This window comes from Branchiostoma belcheri, unplaced genomic scaffold (genome assembly GCF_001625305.1).
Source record: "Branchiostoma belcheri isolate BF01 breed outbred unplaced genomic scaffold, Haploidv18h27 scaffold6, whole genome shotgun sequence".
Taxonomy (NCBI): domain Eukaryota; kingdom Metazoa; phylum Chordata; class Leptocardii; order Amphioxiformes; family Branchiostomatidae; genus Branchiostoma; species Branchiostoma belcheri.
This window is the reverse complement of record NW_017804242.1, coordinates 1,496,644-1,518,398: the sequence shown is the minus strand read 5'-3', so window position 1 is coordinate 1,518,398 and position 21,755 is coordinate 1,496,644. Positions and strand designations below refer to the sequence as shown.

The 21,755-nt window shown below is 42.1% G+C and overlaps 2 protein-coding genes across 2 annotated transcripts; one reads left to right on the top strand and one right to left on the bottom strand.

Moving 5' to 3' along the window:
• The first annotated feature begins 4,156 nt into the window (after positions 1–4,156).
• LOC109482383 (arylsulfatase B-like) lies at positions 4,157–7,832 on the top strand. The gene is made up of 7 exons (XM_019785086.1): positions 4,157–4,249; positions 4,457–4,643; positions 4,990–5,180; positions 5,518–5,725; positions 6,385–6,628; positions 7,052–7,215; positions 7,557–7,832. The coding sequence occupies exons 1-7, from the start codon at positions 4,232–4,234 to the stop codon at positions 7,820–7,822; spliced, it is 1,278 nt and encodes a 425-aa protein (XP_019640645.1). The 5' UTR covers positions 4,157–4,231; the 3' UTR covers positions 7,823–7,832.
• Positions 7,833–10,452: 2,620 nt separating this feature from the next.
• Positions 10,453–21,481, bottom strand: LOC109482418 (arylsulfatase B-like). The gene is made up of 8 exons (XM_019785131.1): positions 21,223–21,481; positions 18,889–18,979; positions 15,834–16,020; positions 14,565–14,743; positions 13,986–14,193; positions 13,317–13,560; positions 12,283–12,446; positions 10,453–11,706 (listed from the first exon to the last, which is right to left on the bottom strand). The coding sequence occupies exons 1-8, from the start codon at positions 21,432–21,434 to the stop codon at positions 11,441–11,443; spliced, it is 1,551 nt and encodes a 516-aa protein (XP_019640690.1). The 5' UTR covers positions 21,435–21,481; the 3' UTR covers positions 10,453–11,440.
• Positions 21,482–21,755: the final 274 nt, after the last annotated feature.

Here is a 21,755-nt window from a genome sequence, read left to right as displayed (position 1 = left end):
ATTCTTTGGTTTCGTTAATGAATAATTGTACACTGAAAGCGCACTGCACCGATGAACGTGCATTGCATATCCACGCTCCACGTGTCGTCAACAGCTACAAGCGTTGACCGATAGTAACCTTTCCCGCTAATCCCGGGGAAGTAAATTACTATGAGCGTTGACCTGATGTGACCTTAAGTTCACCAACATGACCTGAAATAACCTCAACGGGCCTACATTTCTATGTGGGGACGTGACTGACTCGAACACATGACCCTAAACGACCTTGTGTATAATAGGTCGTTGACTTTGGAAGCACGACTGCTATTCTGCTATGGTTCGGGCATCGCCGTGTACGCAAATGAGTATGTACAATTCTCCGAAGAACAAGTCCTAGTAGTATAGTCACGATAAGTCACGATTCAGCCAGATAGAAATGAAGACCGAGTGAGTTTTTCTTTTGTTCATGTACAATTTTGTATTCGTACGTGCATTGTGTGTGCAAATAATAAACAGCGCAATATAGGGCGGTACATGACATTGTCAGCACATTGTTGATGTGTATTTCTGCAATGTTGTTCCAAATGAATAAAGCCATTGATTGAGGCCATAGAATATGCCCTCGTCATGCTGTCGAGCCAGAGAATCTTTTTTTCCGCAAAAAAAAAAAATAAATAAATAAAAAAGAAATTTCAAGCAAAATTCGGAAACGAAGTGAACGGTCGGACTCTCGAAGCGTGATAAAACTGAAATGGCGCATTCATTCCCGCACCACATTTTGGGACACGCGTCCGTTCTTTGCCACTGATATGATCAGACGCCAGACCTTGGAAAATTGCCGAAGGGGTGTATGCATGCTCACACGTCTACACACACACACACACACACACACAACGTATCTTCTGAACAGGGTTCTGTGAATGTTAGACTACTGAATGATTCGAATACTTCCTGATTGTGCAGCACAGAGGACTTTTTAAAAATTTGAATTGTTGTTAAATGCTGTTTGTAAATATGACTACTACAAACAAATAAACCATCATATTGTAAATATGACTACTATAAACAAATAAACCATTCATTCATGCAATGTCTGACACCCATGGGCTAAAAATAGGACCTCATCTGTGAATGTGCATACACTTGACGGGGTATGTGAACCAACAGGATATTGCCTCACTTTTGTACACAAAGCCTTACCCTCTACGTACCAGGCATCAGAAGTGGATTGAAAGAAGAGAAATTGGCCACATGGACATATAGCAAACCAGGGGAGTTGGTCTACTAAAAGGAGTAAAATTTGCCTCTCCCTTGTTACTTTATCCGTCCATGTGGCCAATTTCTACTCTTTTCAGTCGCTTCTGAAGCCTGGTAGAGGCTACACAAAGCCCGTCTAACTAGTAGCATCACTAATACCGAACAGCGCATCCTTTACTGTGTTTTATCCCCTCCTACTCAAGACTTCGGCTGGTTCCGAGCGCTGACGAAAGGGCCATATCATTTCACGCCCGTCTTCCTGCAAGTGCATTATGGGAAGCGTAAATCACGAAAAAAAAAACAACTTAAATCACGAAAAAAACGCATGCCATGAAGTAACGTTACATTATTGCGTGCATTCATAACAGTCCCAAATTGCGTGACAGGCGCTTTGAGGTAATTCTCAATTGTCTATTACAGTATGACACACAACAAAACCTCCAGTAAAATAGCGGCAAGATCGAGTCTATCCGGCCATCCAGAATCAGAAAGATGAGCGTTCAGCACCAAGGACATTTCCAACGAGACACACGGAGAGATTCGTGTACACGGAAAATATGAACCTTGTCGTTTCAAAACGGTATCCAAATAACAAGACATATCAGTCCGTCGACATTTCAATCCTTAAATTTTCACCACCCCTCCGCCAGATAGTATTCTACCTTTGATGTGCAAAATGTTTTAGAAGTTCGCTTTTAGTCTTTGTAGATTTCTGATTCAGTGCTAACGTTACATATACGCTCGAAATTAACGGATTGATATGCTTTTTTACATGTCAATCAGATTACAATTAAGACCAGGGTTAACTCTCAAGTTTCGTTTAACAAAAGATAAAGCAAAACTTTGCAAGTTAAGTGCTGGGGTGAGGGCTATTCCATTTAGATCGGGGGGGAAGGGAAGGCGTACAATTACCTCAGTCTGACAATATTAACCACGGTCAAATCCTAACTTATTAACTTTATCAGCATTTCATTTTTGTTTCACTAAAATATAGACTTCCATAGAGGCATTTTCTGCATTAAAAAATTCTTCTATCATGCGCCTTGCACACCACTCCCCGTTTACTAAATGGAATAGTCCAAGGTCGAAACTTTGTGGGTTCAGAGTTCAGCGACTAAGTTTGTTTTGTGGCATGTCCGGGGTGATGTTGTTATGTGATGGCTCGCTCGTCTAGTTCGCGTTTCTCTGGCACGTTCTTCCACCGTCTGTTGTCCTGGGTTCCTCGGATCCTACTCGTTTGTGCGCTCGTCCTTGTGTTGTTGCTGCTATGGCCCACGCATCCTACTTCTAGACGTTTGTTAGACGTCAAACTTTGGTGTTTTCTGTCACCTACAAGGTAATATGAACTGTTTTATCCATGCCAGAAACCTTTTTTATGATCCAGTATTATCATACAAAAGGTTACCGAGTCACCACGGCTAGCCAGAAACCGTGCTTTATCCAGAAACATGTTCACTTAGCACAGTTCAGAACCGTGCCTGGAGCAAATGTAGACTATCCAGAACCGTACCTAACCCTTATCCTAGCCCATTCGGGCATAGAGCTATAACTAGATACATGTAGCTGCGTGGCAGGTGCTTTGAGCAGGTAATTCTCAATTGTCTATTACAGTATTACAATTCTCAATTGTTTATTACAGTATCACAGTCTATTACATACTAGTAACGTTACGCCAAAAAGCAGTTACTCAAGCAACTGGATATGATTTTGAAAATGTCAGATTTTGATGACGTTTGCAAAATCATATCCAGTTGCTTGAGTAACTGCTTTTTGGCGTATTGTATTACCTGGATGTCTAACCTTCATCGACATACTAGTAGTTACATAATGACAACCTGGCAAACGTGACTTGTTGGTGGTCCCTTAGAATAGATTTTTCTAATGTTCCTCACTGACACAAGCATTAAAAATACTATATAAAGCAACCAGCCTTTCACATAAACCATATTTTACTGTAGGTTTGACTGTAATTTTAAAAACCAACAGCCAAACTTTTAATACCCTGCTTTGCTTCCAGATGTTTCTACCCAAAAGCACAGTCCGGCAGCGGCAAGCCCAACATAGTCTTCATCCTGGCAGATGACTACGGTTGGAACGACATCGGCTACCATGGCTCGGTGATCCGCACTCCTAACTTGGACAGGTAAACTGTGTGTGAACAGGATATGTCAACAATTGAACAGAACATGTCAACAATGCTGCATCTGATAGAACTCGCATGAAGTGTTTTGTTTTCTTGAACAGCAATAGACTGTGAAGTTTGATTGATAAATTATTCATTGTACAATGTAGTACTAAGTTATAGCTACGTAATGCAACAGACTTATCTTATGGATAATGCAAGTGTTACAAGTAAAATATGTAATATACAAAATGCTGTTATTCATATTCTTGGCATAGGTATGATTTAAAATCCATTACCAACAAAATGGTATAAATTCATTTACTTCCACTGTGCAGGTTTTATTTTGCAGCAGGAGAGAAAAAGAGTTTTTAGTGGTGTTTTAAATTTGTGTTTGACATAATTCTGTCTTAGACCTAACATAATAATATTGAAACAGTTCTGAAGTACTGAAGTAATATATTGGAAACACATATCACAATGCCGCAAAGACAAAGCCACTGCAAACCATTCAGGATGTAGTGTCATGATGTAAACAAGTTTTATTGCAAATTCATGCCCGAGGGCTAATTGCAGGAACAGAAGAAACATTTTGGTATAAAAACAGACAATTAGTACACATGGAACTACTGATAACTACTAAGAAACTACTAGTAAAAACTACTGGGTTTGACTTCTTTTTTGAAGACAGAGGAAGACAAAGGATCCCACTTTTCTGTAATTTGTGGGTTTTCCGGATGTTAAGAGAAGAGTAGTTTTCATTTGTATATGTGACAAATCCTTGTTGTTGTTTGTGTCAGACTGGCAGGTGAAGGGGTGAAGTTGGAGAACTACTACGTCCAGCCCCTCTGTAGTCCCTCCAGGTGCCAGCTCATGACAGGAAGGTATCAGGTAACAACTGTAGCATCAGTAGTACTTTCCAGACTGTGCATGATGTACAAAATTAATGATAAACTGGTGGATGTACCAACCACTAATATGTATTTGTTTTAGCCTCGAGCTCATAGTGAGAGAGATTTTGAAAAAGTTGCAAAAAACATGACATATTGTGCTTAATAGAGAGAGAGTAAGACCTCGGGTTATTTCTCCTGTTCTCAGATCCATTACGGTCTCCAGCACAGCATCATCTGGCATCCCCAGCCCAGCGGTCTCCCTCTGGATGAAGTGACTCTCCCCCAGCGGCTGAAGGACAGCGGATACTCCACTCACATTGTGGGCAAGTGGCACCTGGGCTTCTATAAGGAGGAGTACACACCCACACACAGGGGCTTCCACACATTCTATGGTCAGTACAAATTTCATCTCTACACATGACATTGTATAATACAGATAGTTTTAGGCTTGTTGTTGCAACTTTCTATAATTGCATAGGGACCTTATGTATAGGTCAGGTCACTTGTACAGTTGTCACTATTATATCAATGGCCATGTAGTCCTTATGTAGCAGTGGTCATTTAATAGCACAGGCTTTACCATATATCACTGGACAAGTGGCCGTTATGTAGAGGTGGTTAGTAGTACAGGTTTGACTGTATATCACTGGCCAGGTGGTCATGATCACAAGTACAGGTACAGGTTTGGCTGTAGTGTGATTAAATATTCCTGCTATTGAATTCCTGTTGGTTGTCCAGGCTACTTGACTGGAGCTGAAGACTACTGGACACACCGGCAGAAGGGCGGCTTGCCAGGCCAGCCGCTGACATGGAGCGGGCTGGACCTGCGGGACCAGGACAAGCCGGTCCTGGACCAGAACGGAACTTACGCTACACATCTGTTTGCAGATAAAGCCATAGAGATCATCGCACAACATGACAAGAACAAGGTTAGCTAATCCTTAAATGTGTAACAGGGTGCACTAGTCACTCCTCTGTGTCATTATTGTGTACAGTCAAACTTGTCCAAGAAGACCACTTGGGACAGGTAAAAATCTGGGTTGTGTGGACAGGTGATCACTGTAGATAGGACTCCTGATTCTTGTCATCGGGAAAAATTATCTGAGGGACCACAAAAACTGGGCACATTGGACAGGTGGTCCTTATGAACAGGTGGTCATTGTACAGGTTTGACAGTATTTTAAATTAGTTTCTGGCACATTCTAAAATATCTTATTTTCTCTATATGTAAAATTTTAACTCCAAACTGCTTTTTACTCCTGTCAGCCTTTGTTCCTGTTCCTGCCCTTGCAAGCTGTCCACGACCCTCTCCAAGCACCAGAGGAGTTCATCAGTCCGTACAGCCACATCGAGGACCCCGAGAGGAGAGTATACGCTGCCATGGCAACAGTCATGGACCAGGCGGTGGGAAACGTGACCGACGCCCTGCAGCGTTATGGACTGTGGGACAACACTGTGCTTATTTTCTCTACTGGTGAGTGAAATAGACTTCTCGTGACTTTTGCTGTCCAGTCTGTCCTGAGCGACTGTGGGAGCGGACATGAACTAACCAGGATGGTACCCAGGCTATTTGCTCTCAACTGCTCCCCAACAAAAGCTAAAGCAGTGGCTTGGGAGCTAGTAGCCCCAAAATCCAACCTATTCTGGCTCCAGTTTCTTTTTCTGATCACGTCCAAGCAGAACTTGACTTTTCTGAATTTCTCAAAATCTATAAATTTGACTTGCAAATACAATACATGTTTTATATCTGACTAGTAGGCAACCCCGCTGACCAACTGCCTACCACAGATGACCTTGCTCTACTCTCCAAGCAGAGGTTGGTGAGCAAAATTGTGTTCTTTCCAATATGCCCAGTCTTCCTGTCACTACCCTCACAAACAGTGAAAAAATTGGACATATTACTTAGAACAGTTACAATCTTCCCCACCAACCTGTGCTTGGAGAGTACTTGCTTATGCCTAACTGATGAAAGATAGTGGAATAGCTATCTGAAATGACTCTTTGAGAATTAATTTATCCAGTTGCATGATTCATCATGTAATGCTTTTTAAATTAATCTTTAATGATCCAGCGTCTTCTCTGACTCTTTCTTTCTCGCTGATTGCAGTTTCCAAACTGTTTTCTGTTCTTCAGACAACGGCGGTCGGGTGGACCGAGGAGGTAACAACTGGCCCCTGAGGGGGTGGAAGGGCTCACTCTGGGAAGGGGGGGTCCGCGGGGTCGGCTTTGTGAACAGCCCGCTGATCAAAGCGAAAGGCCGGACCAGCGACGCTCTGATCCACATCTCTGATTGGTTCCCTACTCTGGTGGGGCTCGCTGGCGGCTCAACCAATGGGACAAAGCCGCTGGACAGCCACGACGTCTGGGAAGCCATCAGGTATCTTGAGTTTTAATTGTCATAATTATGATTGTATAGTGTACTGTTGTGTACATGTTGTGTAACTATGTACTTTGTACTATGTAGTAGTCTGGTTTACTACAGACACATCAAACACTGATGAACACTCTGGGTTTTGAATTGGAAGATATTTTAATACTCCTCAATAAACTATTGATCAATGATGGATATTTGTTATGTAGAACCTACATTATATCGTAAATGTATTTACTATTGTGGCGGTTTTACTATGATGTTACAATGAAGGTTTTAAATTTCAGGTGTTCACGATGTGAAGATTTCGTCAGATCAGGATACCACAAAAAATGTCAAAAAGAAAACCCTCACAAAAGTAGTAAAACCACCACAAAAGTAAGTGCATTTACAGTAGAACGTACATGTATTGTTGCTGTGTTATTGCAGTGAAGGAAAACCATCACCCAGGAAGGAGATTCTCCACAACATCGACCCCATGTTCAACACTGTCAACACTCCACAGCCTCACCAGTGGGAGGGCCACATGTTTAACACATCTGTCCACGCTGCCATCCGCTCAGGCGACTGGAAACTTCTCACGGGAGACCCAGGTACGAGCCTGACTACATCACATGCTTCCAGCAGCCCTTCCACTGGTCAGGCCCCAGTAGCCTGACAACACTGCACTTCTAACAGTCTTTATTGGTCAGGCCCCCTGAAGCTTGATATATACATGTACATGTATACACAATCTAAGTCAGGAAAATCTTAATCCAGTTGATGAATGCATATGTGCTAAAATGCATAATACATTTACAACTTAGAATATAATACTGACAATGACAATAGTGCTTTAAGTACAATATGAATCAATTTTGCAAACACCTGTCTTTGAGTTGCCTTATTGTTAACATCTGGATACTAGTAATCTTTCTCTCCTTTCACGTATTAGGACACGCATCATGGGTACCACCACCGTCATCTAACCAACCCTGGGAAAAACCGAAAGACCCACCCGGCAAACACCTCTGGCTGTTCAACATCCGTGAAGACCCAGAGGAGAGAACAGACCTGTCACAAGAACATCCCCAGGTTGTGCAGGAACTGTTGGAGAAGCTGTCCGGGTACAACAGGACGGCGGTGCCTGTGTTTTACCCTGCCTTCGACCCTCAGGCGAACCCGGCATTACATGGGGACGTGTGGGGACCATGGAGGTGATCGAGTGACAACAGACCTCGGCTTTTCCAAGACTGTGTTACAGTATCTAGAGGCCTGACCCGTGGAAGGGCTGCTAGAAGCATGATGTAGTCAGTCTAGGGTCCTGAACAGTGGAAGGGCTGCTAGAAGCATGACGTAGCTAGGCTAGGGTCCTGAGCAGTGGAAAGGCTACTAGAACTTAGTAGTAGAATTGTGATGTAGTCAGGCTAGGGGCCTGGCCAGTGGAAATGCTGCTAAAAGTGTGATGTAGTCAGGCTAGGGCCTGGCCAGTGGAAAGGCTGCTAAAAGTGTTATGTAGTCAGGCTAGGGGCCTGACCAGTGGAAGGGCTGCTAAAAGTGCAATATGGTCTGACTACATTTTTCCTGCTGCTATTATTATGGGTTCACCACACCACGAAGTGGTGTGGTGAAACCATATTGCTTTTTCTGATGTTTCTTCTTCTCCTTCTCCTCCTGCCATATCTTTAAATGGATTCAGCTTCTTCATTATAGGGCCTAAGGTCCTGAAATTTGGTATGGAGGTACAGTGGGCAAATACCCCTAGGCGTTTTTTAAATTATTGTGATACAGGCTTTTAGAATGGTTTTATTTGAGTTTTTTGGCTGTGTAATAGCTAATGTATTACTGTGTAAGTGTGCAGTGTTTACCACATTTGGACATGAGTCATCACAATGGCATGCAAGGCATCAACCAATAGGCATGCAGCTTTCCTCTATTCTCCTTGCTGATTGGCTGTTGGGATTTAACTGGCTTAACTTCATTTACACCTGCACAGAGCATTTCCATACTGACAGTATGTCTGTATTCAAGTGTTTTGGTAGGTATTTTAAGCTTTCCTGCTCCAGCATTGGAATGCGGGCTATGAACGCTTCTTTTTATCTTGAAAATCAACAGTTTGCATTATGCAATCCTAACCAATAATGTAGGGAATAGCTATCCAACTGTTGTAGTCTTAGTTGTATGTTACTTCATACTATAGTTATATCAATGTAAAGCATTGTTTTCCCTTGTGTTTCTCATTCTTTCCCTGCCATGTGGTAAAATGTGGTGAACCCATCGCTATATTTGCTCCAAAGCAAATATTGACCTTTCTAGTTTATGTTGCTATTTACTAAGGATTAGTCCATTCCATGTATTGACCTTACCTCCTACCTTTATGATGGGAAGAGGTTTTTGGATTTCTGATACTAGTATCCAGCAAATGATGTTCTTTGGCTGCAGTACCACTGCCATTCACTGGATGGCACTTCAGTACTGCCATCTGGACAAGCCTGGCTTCACCTAATGAAAAGGGGGAAGTTATTCCAGGACAACCTATGGATGATGTTTAGTCTGATGGACACAGTACTGCATACAGTATAGTTTAAATGTATTATTTATTTCAGGGACTTAATTTTGTGTTAAGGGAAAATAGGTTTTTACTCTAACAGTGTTCAAAGCTCATGGTTGAAAGAATTCTGCAGTTCAGCAGCAATGTAATAGATACATATATTTGCTGTCAATTCCCACTGCAAAAATAAAACCATGCCAAACATGTCAAGATTTACAGTAATGTTTGAGACACTGTCCTTGGTGCTGAACTGCTGATTGTACTAGGAGGAAACCATGACGGCATGGAGAAGTAGGATATGCAGATTAAACAATGAAAGAAAATGCTTTTAGTATAGAATCTTTATCTTGAAAGCTTCAGATTGTGCACACACTACTGCTATTTCTTGACTGATAGTAAACACACACGTTAACAGTTCAGTAGGGGTGATTTCGGGCTCTTGTATTGTTTTCAAATGAAAGACTAAAAAATATACACATTTCCTGTTCTAAATTATAAATCATCACGAAAGGCAATGACATGACAGACTTTTCAAACTGACTTGTCAAAAGCAGATCATCAAAATCCTTTTATTATGGGTTCACCACACCACGAAGTGGTGTGGTGAAACCATATTGCTTTTTCTGATGTTTCTTCTCCTTCTCCTCCTCCTCCTCCTGCCATATCTTTAAATGGATTCAGCTTCTTCATTTTAGGGCCTAAGGTCCTGAAATTTGGTATGGAGGTACAGTGGGCAAATACCCCTAGGCGTTTTTTAAATTATTGTGATACAGGCTTTTAGAATGGTTTTATTTGAGTTTTTTTGGCTGTGTTATAGCAAATGTATTACTGTGTTAGTCTGCCTTGTTTACCACGTTTGGGCATGAGTCATCAGAATGGAATGCAGGGCATCAACCAATAGGCATGCAGCTTTCCTCTATACTTCTTGCTGATTGGCTGTTGGGATTTAACTTGATTAACACCTGCACAGAAGCATTTCCATACTGACAGTATGTCTGTATTCAAGTGTTTTGGTAGGTATTTCAAGCTTTCCTGCTCCAGCATTGGAATGCGGGCATGAACGTTTTTTTTTATTTTGAAAATCAACAGTTTGCATTATGCAATTAAAAATCCTAACCAATAAAGTAGGGAATAGCTATCCAACTGTTGTTTTAGTTGTATTTTACTTCATATTATAGTTATATCAATGTAAATCATTGTTTTCCCTTGTGTTTCCCATTCTTTCCCTGCCATGTCGTAAAATGTGGTGAACCCATCGCTGTATTTGCTCCAAAGCAAATATTGGCCTTTCTAGTTGTTATTCTTTTATCCTCTATTAAATCTTCAAAAGTAACAGTGTAAGCACAATGCTAGACTATTTAGTACTACTTAGTAGTACAGGTCACAGACTGTGGATTCTCCTCCCATGTTGGTGTCACAGGCTGAAAAGTTTCTAAACGGGAACTATGCAGCTCCAGGTGTCTTACTGAGGGATGACTGCGTGTGCGAGATGTTGGTTAGCTTGAGGAATGAATCCACTCTACTATATACCCCTCTCATGTTGGCCTTTGGTCTGCCAGCTTAAAGAAATCAGAGTCTTTGAACTAGAGACTTTCATTATCACACTTTGCATGATTCAAACTGTGATAAAAGTCAACCATCAACATTGATAGCTGTTTTATTCTGCAAAATATGATAGGCCTTATACAGACCCTATTGGTGACAATTGTGTTGTACAATATGAAAATATTCTAACAAAAGGAAAGGAAATACTGTAACATCTGAACCTTAAACAACTTTTCTCACATAATCTCATAAACATATATAAGTGACTTGTCAGTTTTAAGTACAATCTAATATACTGTAATCTTGTATGAAATTGCATAAAAGGTATATTGCTCCAACATACAAGAGACCTTATTGCAATGAAGAGGTAAGAGAGGCTGTTGCTCTGAGTGACAATAACAAAAAAATATCACCATGACATATACATGTAACTATATGATAATACTTCAGATTTTCAACAACCAATATTGCTTACAATACTTCTCTTGTGTATACTTTGCATCAGTATTAATAAAAAGGTTTTGAGTACCCACTATTGCTTACAATACTTTGTGTTGTATCTTTTCAGCTCCATTGTTTAAAAATAGCTAAGGACTTTGCAACAGTACTAGTAAAATACTGAAAGGTTTTGAGTATCCAATAATTTGTGTATGTTTTCAGCTCCATTGCTTTCCCCTCATCCCACCATTTTTCCTAAAAAATATCAGATATTGTAAAGTTCTTGCATCAGTGCAGTTTGACCTTCACTGCCAAGGTGACCACACGTCCCCATGTAGGGCAGGGTTTGCCCTGGGGTCGCGGTCTGGGTAAAATGGCGGCACTGCGGTCTTCTTGTACGCAGCCAGCTTCTCCAACAGTTCCTGCACCACCAGGGGGTATTTCTTGGACAGGTCTGTTCTCTCCTCTGGATCCTCCCGGATGTTGAACAGCCAGAGGTGTTTGCCTGGCGGGTCGTCCGATTCTTCGCAGATCTGGTCTGATGATGGCGGCGGCATCCATGAGCCATTTCCTGTTGGGAAAAGATATCATAATCATCAGTCATGTAGGATCTGTGAGGGTCTGTATGGGAAGACACTAAAGGCGATATTAATAAGAGAAACAAACAAACAAAATGGATAACTATAATTATGGTAAATTGACTTGTTCTTTGTGAAGTGTTTTAGGAATCCAGTGGTAGAGTTTGAATTTCCCATGAGTATTTTAGGAATTAATTCATTGGATTGTTACACTTTTAAGGACGTCCTTCCAGATAAAGCTGAATAGAAGACCTCATTTTTGAGGTGAGCCACACTTTGAGCACGTTAAACATTCCACCACACTAGTCTTATAGAAATGACTTACAGTCCGGTCCTATGCAGCTTTTACCTACTGACAGGTACAAAACTGGTGTTTTCTATACGTTTATTGGTATAGCCAGTATAACTGCCCTTCGGCATAACACACCAGCTTCACAGGCATGCTGTGCGGCAGCAGCTGGCTACATTACACCTAACGACTTGTTACACCTAACCCTTGAACCGCTTTTATGACTGAAAGCAGTCTACCATTTACCAGTGATGCAAAACGAACAAACGTTTTGATGTACCTGGGTAGCCTGTGAGGAGTTTCCAGTCTCCTGAGCGGATGGCTGCGTGCATGGAGGTGTTGAAGGTGTTGTCACCCCACTGGTGGGGAGGCAGGTAGTAGATGGTGCGGAACAGAGGGTCAATGTTGTGGAGGATCTCCTTTCTCGGGGAGGGCTTTCCTTCACTTCACACAGTGCAGGGAAGAGAAGTGTGAGGCGTTAGCTTTTTTTCAGATTTTATTGGCCAAACTATTACAAATAGATAGCATAAAATCCTACAGATATCTGCATCATTAGCGATAAAGTACATCATAAAAACTTGCGTGAATGAAAAATAAACAATTCATACCAAGAGTATATATATATATATACACAAATAATGCTATGGATTAGTTTTTGGACATTTTTTGTGTTTTGTAATGTCTAATACATTTCTTTATATCATACCTGGGCCGCGATAACGTTCCATAACGGGTTCCAGACCGGGCCGTACTTTACGGTACGGCCCGGTCCGGAACCCGTTATCGAACGCTTCCATGGCTTCCATAAAACGATTCGAACGCGTTTCGTCCTAACCGCGTGCGCCCCTTTCGAAAATTCGAATACAGAATCCGGACATTGGAATTGATGCTGTTGCATTTTAGGGTTCAGCGGCACCAACTTTTGGCTCATCTTGCATTGAAAGGTGTGTTTTCTTGGGTGGATAAAATACAACACGGTGTATTCCGCATCGCCCTCGGTCCCGGCCCTCCCGCGAGTCGGATCGCCCTCCGGCCTGCGGGTGATCCGATCCGCGGTCGGGCCGATACCTCGGGCGATACGGAATACCCCGTGTTGTATTCTATATGTATACCCAAGGAGGTTCAATTTTAAACCTCCTTGGTATACCATATGTTTCGTTCCTAATGCCTGCAAACTGCCCCGCCTTGCCCTTTGTTGGGAATAGTGACCTTAGCATTAGGTACATGGAGCCTTTGAACACAAATCTCTTAATAACTTTTTGATGACTTTTCAGCAGCAAGGAGAAGGTGAACTGAAACAGTTTCTTTAGATACCTGATGGCTTCCCAGACGTCGTGGCTGTCCAGCGGCTTCGTCCCATTGGTGGAGCCGCCAGCGAGCCCCACCAGAGTAGGGAACCAATCAGAGATGTGGATCAGGGCGTCGCTGGTCCGGCCTTTTGCTTTGATCAGCGGGCTGTTCACAAAGCCGACTCCGTGGATCCCCCCTTCCCAGAGTGAGCCCTTCCATCCCCTCAGGGGCCAGTTGTTGCCTCCCATCAACACCTGCCCTCCATTGTCTGAAAAGCAAGGTTGGTGATGCTTTAGGACATTAGGAGTTAGGAGTAGCCTGGAATCCATTGTATTCTCTAGCTCCAGTTTGCTCCAAAGTTATCCCCTGGTACAAGCTATCAAATTATATATGATGCTAAACTTTATTCCAACAAAAGGGTACACAAGTACAAAATTTTCAAGGACCACTATCATCACGATTCGTCCGTCCATCCATCCATCCATCCATCCATCCATCCATCCATCCATCCATCCATCCATCCATCCATCCATCCATCCATCCATCCATCCATCCATCCATCCATCCATCCATCCATCCATCCATTCATTCATTCATTCATTCACACAGTGCTCCTAAGTCAAAAAGTTACATGTAGTCTGGAGCCCTGTCACCTGAAAGCTACATGTATTTTAGAACATGTGCCATACTCACCAGTAGAGAAGACGAGCACGGTGTTGTCCCACAGCCCGTACTGTTTTAAAGCGTCGGTGATGTTCCCGACTGCCTCGTCCATGACAGACGTCATGGCTGCGTAGACGCGCCTGTCCCTGTCCTTGATGTGTCTGTACATAGAGATGTACTTCTGCGGGGCCTGTAACGGGCCGTGGACCGCTTGGAACGGCAGGTACAGGAACATGGGCTGCAAGTAGGCAGGTGGGAAGTCAGTTAAATGTAGACATCCAGGTAGAACAGTACATAATACTGTACACAATTAAATCAAGCAGCTGGATAAATTCTCTGAAGAGTCGGATTTTTCAGATAGCATCCACTATCATTCACTGGAGACTGAGAATCAATCACATTCTCAGTCAAGTGCTGAAAGACAGTGAATTCTATCTAAAAAGTCTGAAGCACCTGTATTTAGCATAGAGCATTGACAGTACCTTGCAGGCTCTGCTACATACTAGTATACATTTTTGTACTTTAAGTCCTCAAAAGGAATCATAATCTGACTGCTATCTTGCAGAGTGTACGAGACAGTTTAAGTGTAATGAATGAATTGTGCCACACCTTGCTCTTGTCATGTTGTGCGATGATCTCTATGGCCTTGTTTGCAAACAGGTTTGTGGAGTAAGTTCCGTTCTGGTCCAGGACGGGCCTGTCCTGGTCCCGCAGGTCCAGCCCGTCCCACCCCTTCATGCTGCCCGGCGTCCTGTGGCTGTAGTAGTGTTCACTGCCTGTCAAAAAGCCTGCAGATGGAGAGAAAGGGAAGTAATCTCCATTACACAATTTTAGGTGCTATATGCCAAACATGTAAATAACGTTCTGTGGGCATGTGCCCAAGGATCCCCCATGCCAAATTTCAGGTCATTTATTTTTTGTATCAGCGCACAGGAGTCAGAAATGTACATTTTTGGTCAAAAATAGCAAAAAAGTCCCATTTTACATAATCTTAAAGTGACACATGCCAATAAGCATTTAGCTCACTGAAGAGCTACTCTTCCACTCTTCGTGACAGAGAGGACAGATCCTGTGTACTAAGTATTTACAGGTTTGTTGCACAGGGAAAATTCACCTTTTATTCAAGCACAATGAACAGTGGACCATGGCTACATCCTACTCTGACTGTGACCCTAAGTTTTAGTTTTTTTAATTCTTCAAACTCTGAACCATTTGGTCCAGAGGCAGGGTCACTAACCATTGGACTACCCAGGCTAATAGATGTACCAGGACTCAGGTTATTTGTAGTAATTGTCTTGTATATCATGTCAGGAGCCCAGGGGCTGACCCTGGGGCTTGACACAAGGACCAAGCAAGGTCAGGCTGGGTCAGCAAGCTTATATCCTTAGTCAAGCTATGCAAATATGTTGGTCTAATTTGTATATATACATAGTCCACGGCTCCACGCAATCCTGGGGTTAAACATCTGTTTCAATATCTTTAACACAGTAAAAGTGACAGTCTGACCATTGTTTGATATAACAAGTGGCATCATCTGTGTTTCAGTGGTACCAAACTCACAATAACAAGGTGGGCCAAAAAAACAAGAGTCCTACATTTTCAAATTTCGAGGTATGGGAGGTACAGGTATTGAAACCCAAGTTGCATGTGGATGTGGACCCCTGACAGTGTTAGCAAAAATAAAACCACTAAGAAAATTTATGTGACGGAAGCAGTGGATTGCTCATTCCTTGACAAGGACTCGAGTTGTACAGTAAAAAATTTGCTAGGTGCACAGAGTCCAATTTTTTTTTGTTAGCAATTACAGTTCAATCTTGTCCATACTGAGAAAATTTAATGATTTACTGTATATAAACTTAAGTTGAAATTTGTGCTGACCATAGAAGGTATCGAAGCCCCTGTGTGTGGGTGTGTACTCCTCCTTGTAGAAGCCCAGGTGCCACTTGCCCACAATGTGAGTGGAGTATCCGCTGTCCTTCAGCCGCTGGGGGAGAGTCACTTCATCCAGGGGGAGGCCGCTGGGCTGGGGAGGCCAGATGATGCTGTGCTGGAGACCAAAATGTATCTGAGGAGAAAAGAAGATACTAGTACATGTTTGTACTAGGATTGATTGATTGATTGATTGATTGATTGATTGACTGACTGACTGACTGACTGACTGACTGACTGACTGACTGACTGACTGACTGACTGACTGACTGACTGACTGACTGACTGACTGACTGACTGACTGACTGACTGACTGACTGACTGACTGACTGACTGACTGACTGACTGACTTGAGGGACCTCATACGAGGATGAACTGAACTAAACTGACTTCAGGAAACATACATAGAACCAAGCAAAAACTGTAATAATGTTCATTGTCAATTTTTTTCCAGATTTTTGATATATCTGCATGGTCACTATGAACAATATACTGATATGTCATGGTTTTAGCTGACCTGGTTGAAACGTGAGTTACAAGTGTAAGTTCAACTGTTCTGGGAACACTGTCTGGTGCTGATGGAAATTACAGCAGACACACAGGGGAAACAACTTTGAACTCTTAAACAAACTCAAGTGAGATATACTGCTCTCCTTACTCCTCTTACCCACATCAGACACTTTGCCAAGGCCACCTAAGTAGTTAATCTGCCAATATCCAAGGCTACTTCTTCTTTTAACCCAGCCCAGACCTTCCTTCTCATAAACTCTATCTATAGCTAGTGACATCTTAACTTGTTTTAATAGCAAACAGAGGTAAGGGCAGTTACCGAATTTGATTTATTCTTTCTCAGATTTGCCTGCTTCATTAAAAAAAAGAAGATAATATGCTACGGTTGAAGAAAGTCCTTAGTACTTATAGTTAGTATAAGATTGAAATTCATTGTTGGAAGGTATAAACCCAATAATGTTGACTTTGTGGCTTCTATGGTAGCATTTAATGGGGCTAATATTCACAGGATGCCTGGGCCTGTTTTTTTTTCTGCCCACCATGGCCAGCTTCATTGTTCTCCTATGAAAATCTAATAACCAACAATTCAAATTGATGTGGCCTCACCTTTAGCTTTATTCCTGCCAGATTGATGATTATCAAATAACCATGTTTAGAACACCACAAGGTCAGGGCTGTGACCTTGGTGACCTACCAGAAGTTTACTATTAGACCCTAAAATGACCTTATCAAAACCAGGAGAGTTATCGAAAGTGGGTATCTTTTCTGGGACAATGAAGCCAGTGTTGAAGTTTGGGGGTTTCGTGCAGGGCAGTTGGACACTGGAATTAAACTGTAGATGAAGTTTCTTATTAGTCTGGTAATATTGCAGTCAAGTCCAACCTTACATTGGACCTTGGTGCTCTTCTAACCCAAACAATTACAGTTTTCATCTCAGGAGGTTGATTTGCTTATGGTGTGTGTGTGTAGTGCCTTAGTTACCCAAACCTGCCACCTGCCCTTTTTTCTTACCTTCACGAAGGTTATGTTTTTTGGTGTGTGTGTATGTTTGTTTCTTTGCAAACAGCATAACATGAGAAGTTGTTGAAGGATCTTTATGATATTTGGCAGGTTGGCTGGTGTTGGCAAGATGAAAAGAAAAAGGTTATAGTCCCCTAGTGGCTTTGGTACTGTAGTGGGAAATACAGCTTTGAAATCCCAATCAAGATTTTTCAGTGCTATGTAGCTCTTGGGCTTGTGACAAAGTGGTATTGGTTTGGACTAACTAGCATCATCAATCCAGAAAGCATATGATACATTTAACATTTTTAAGGAAAAATGAAAAGGGATTGAGTAACAGTATATAAATCTTAAATTTATTTTTCAAGGATGTAAAATTCATTGAAGGACAAGCTGGACAACATATCCACACAACATGTAACACAACATAACAGAGTGACCTACAATGTCTACAATCCAGCCTAAGTGAAAGTAACACCTGTAATGAAGCACAGATCACAAGTGGGACCAGATGACACAAAGTCTCACATATCCAATCAGTACTTCCAGGGGCAAGGAAGGATTCACCTGCTTCTGTTTTGGCCACAACGAAGCATGACCAACCCTGTCTCCCCCACACAGCTCCAGGGTGGCACATGCTAACCTTTCTGTCAAGGGCACAGCTGCTTACAAGAGAGGTTTCCTCCCGTGTATCAAAGCAAACAAACCCCAATTTGCAAGACTCTGTTATATGCAACAACCATGCCTGAGAAAAGGAGACCCAACACTGTTAAAAAGCACTGTGCAATAGACACCACTGGATCTAAAGAAGAGAGTTTTATTAGTAACAGAACCCTGAATGTTCCTGTTTAAGTGATGGCCATGTCTAACCCAATTCTTAATCTTTTGATGGATCTGAAAAGCTGAAGGGGAGTTGGCAGGTTAGGGGCAGAAGAAGTAGGGCACATGGAAAGAAGTAAAAATTTCTGAGTTTCAAATGCAAAGAATTAAACTGCTTGGAAATGTTCCTAATATGACCATGTATCTTCATTGTGAACTTGTACATTTACTTGCATTACATCATCAGAAAGCATATAGCTAACAATCTGCATTTCCAATCTACAGACTTCTACAAGATTTAGTGCAAAGTGTTTGAAATACTCAAAGCATGCGCACTGATAAGTGTATCCTTCTACAATGTTGAATCTGTAAAGAACACTTCACTGCAGACCATATTGGCAAACAGATCGATTTCTTCAGCAACTGTTGACTGTTAAAAGTTACAGATTAGGTGAAGAAGTGGAGGTCTCCCTAATTGGGGCAAATCGTGCCCTCTCCTGGTTTATGTGTAGCAGGGGGCTTGTTGTACTGACATGTCTGGTTTCTAGCTCACAAATTCTGAGGATTGGAACATCTGGTAAACACCTATCTTTAAGCTGTAACACTTCAGAAACTGCAGTCCAGCAATTTTCTAAATAGGCTGAGCAGCAGGGTGGCTGCTGAGTCTGTGTTTTACCTGGTACCTCCCTGTCATCAGCTGGCTTCTGGACGGGGTACAGATGGGCTGGATGTAGTAGTTCTCCAGTTTTACACCTTCTGCTGCCAGTCTGTCAACAGAAAAAAAATATATGTAGGACACAGATCAAAGGGAGTCAATTATTACAAGTCAGAAGAAAAAGTTCACAAGAGCAGTGTTCCTCTTCTCCATTTGGCAAATTTAATAACCCCTTAGAAGTGCAAGTTTAAAGTGAAAGTAAGGAAGGACCGGACTTTGCTTTGAATTCCTTCCTCTTTGAAGATCATGTAGGTTCAAGGTCAGGGTAGCGGGTGACATCCCCTTTGGGAGGAGTGGACCTCTTCCTTGACTTCTGCTGACCATTTTAGTGGGGGTCACGAACAAGTCAAGACAAAGTAGACTAAACAGAAAAATTCTTGCACAGGTTCAACCTTCCTGTGACATTATACAACTAAGGTATCACAGTCAAGTTACGATATGTCTTTTACAGACCATGAGGATTGTGATGAAAACTCTGAGCTCCTTTTTTATTGAAATACAGATCACTTTTTCTACCAGTATCCTTGCTTTGACTTTGTTTATCTCCAATGTTTAGTACAGGATTCACACTTCAAAGAAACCTCTAGGAGAAGCCCGTTGAAGTGCCAGTGTAGCTTCTTTACAAACTTTGATCTGAGTCAGTTGAACTTGACCAACATCCACTGGTCTCTACCAGACAGGAAGTGCAGTCTTTTCCCTCACCTCCGACAGAAGGAACTCACAAAGGTTATCTCTCACTGCCATCGCGAGGTCCAAATATAAACTTGAACTTGACTGAAATGCCGAATGACGCTTCCGTTATTCAAGGGCACAGAAGGCTAAATCTGCACTCAAAGATCAAAGATCTGGCACCACTGCTGTAGTGTATGTGTTTGACACTGCTTGTCATCTGATAGGTTTTCTTGCCTGTCTACAACAGCATGCAATGTACACTGAAACAAAATAGGCTTGAATGACACACAGACTAATGCCTGAAAGCTATTGTACAGAGTAGCCAAAACAGCAGCAAAGGGAGCCTGGGAAATTAGTCTACAACAATAATGCTTGGTGGGAAGGCTGTATACAGTATACATTTGTACTCTCTGCCATTTAACTATAAAACAACCTACTAAGTATTCTGTTGAGCAATAAAACGAAACATCCATAATAATGGGGTCTTCTCCCTGAACATCTCCTTGGAGGCCATCCACTTTCAAATGTCCTTCCAACTTTTTTGGTGACATCTTATGATCTATGAAAAATGACTCTGACACACATAGTAGTCGAGTGGTTAGTGACTCTGGCTCTGGACCAAGACTTTGAGGTCCAAAAGTTTGAATCGGAAGTCACTCTCCCGAACATGCAGGCTATTGAAAAGAGTCACAGTCCTTAAGTCCTAGTCCACTGATCATTGTACTTGGGGAATTTCTCCAGCACCATGAACACGTAATAAAATAGTGTACATAGCATTTTTCTTCTCTGTGGTGACCAATGGACTAGACTAGTTTAAATGTTCATTGCGTTCACTAAATGCTCAATTTCATTGAGATCCCTTTCTTCTGGAGGCAAACACAGTGGTTGAAATCCTTTTTTTCAGTGCTCTGCAATATTGCAGAAGAGTCAAAATTTTGTTCTGCAATTTGGAAATACTTTCAGCAAATACACAAGCCTCCATACTACAACGTAACCTTCTCAAACCAATAATGCCTTTTTACACTTCTTCTGGAGGCATACATTCTGTACTGCTATGATGAAGATAAAGCGATCTCAGTCATGGAAGTGTGTCATTTCCCCAGCTGCGGTCGGCCCCTGGCTGGGAGGAAAACCCGCATTCCTGTCCTGCACAGTCGGCGTGTTGTACCGCTGACAGCGGCAGTTTTACATTAAACTAACCCCCCGGTCACGCCCCCTTACAGTAATGGCTTTTTAATGAGCTTGTCAATGCAGGGCGTGAGACATGGAGATAGACTCACAGACACTGAAACTGGTGTGTAAGAAATGTAGTGGAGAGAAAGACAACGCACTGCACGCAAGGCTTGATCTCGAAACAAACGGCAACGGCTATGAGAATAATTTGTGCAGCTACTAGCCTTGTGTGAGTCACTACCAACTTATACCAGAACTTGAAAAAATAACACAATTCTAGTCCAATGAATTCAAGGAATGAATAATCAACCATACTTGACAGTCCATTTCCGAAGAAAACTAAAAAAATCGTTAAGAGAGTTCATCAGATCCAACATTATTTATTGATAGTGTTGATACATCCTGTTCAACCGGTAAATTATGTTAACGTTACAACAACACGAAACCTACCTGTCCAAGTTAGGAGTGCGGATCACCGAGCCATGGTAGCCGATGTCGTTCCAACCGTAGTCGTCTGCCAGGATGAAGACTATGTTGGGCTTGCCGCTGGCGGACTGGGCAAAGGTTTTCCCTCCATTTGACACGCAAACAAGGAGCAGGAAGGCAAGGAAGAGCCGAGAACGGAGGAAACCCATCGAACACCAACTTGAGGAAGGCGCCATCGCTACTGACCTCTGACCTGTTTAAAGCCCTGCCGCATGTTAGCTATCGCGAGATTTTCCGAGAACACGTTCCTAGCCGAGCTACTTGATGTTATGTCAAATCAATACGCAGAAAAGTAATAAATGATGTAGAAAACATGAAAATTAAACCTTCTATTCAAATATATCTCAGAATAAGATACAGAATAAATTATGCTTGGATTCAGAATACTAGTATTAAGATGGAAATTTAATATAAAGATGAACGACATTCCAAAGTTTGGTACTATTTGACTGAGCGAATGGACATTCCGTCCGGAGTGAATAAGCTGTAAACAGTAA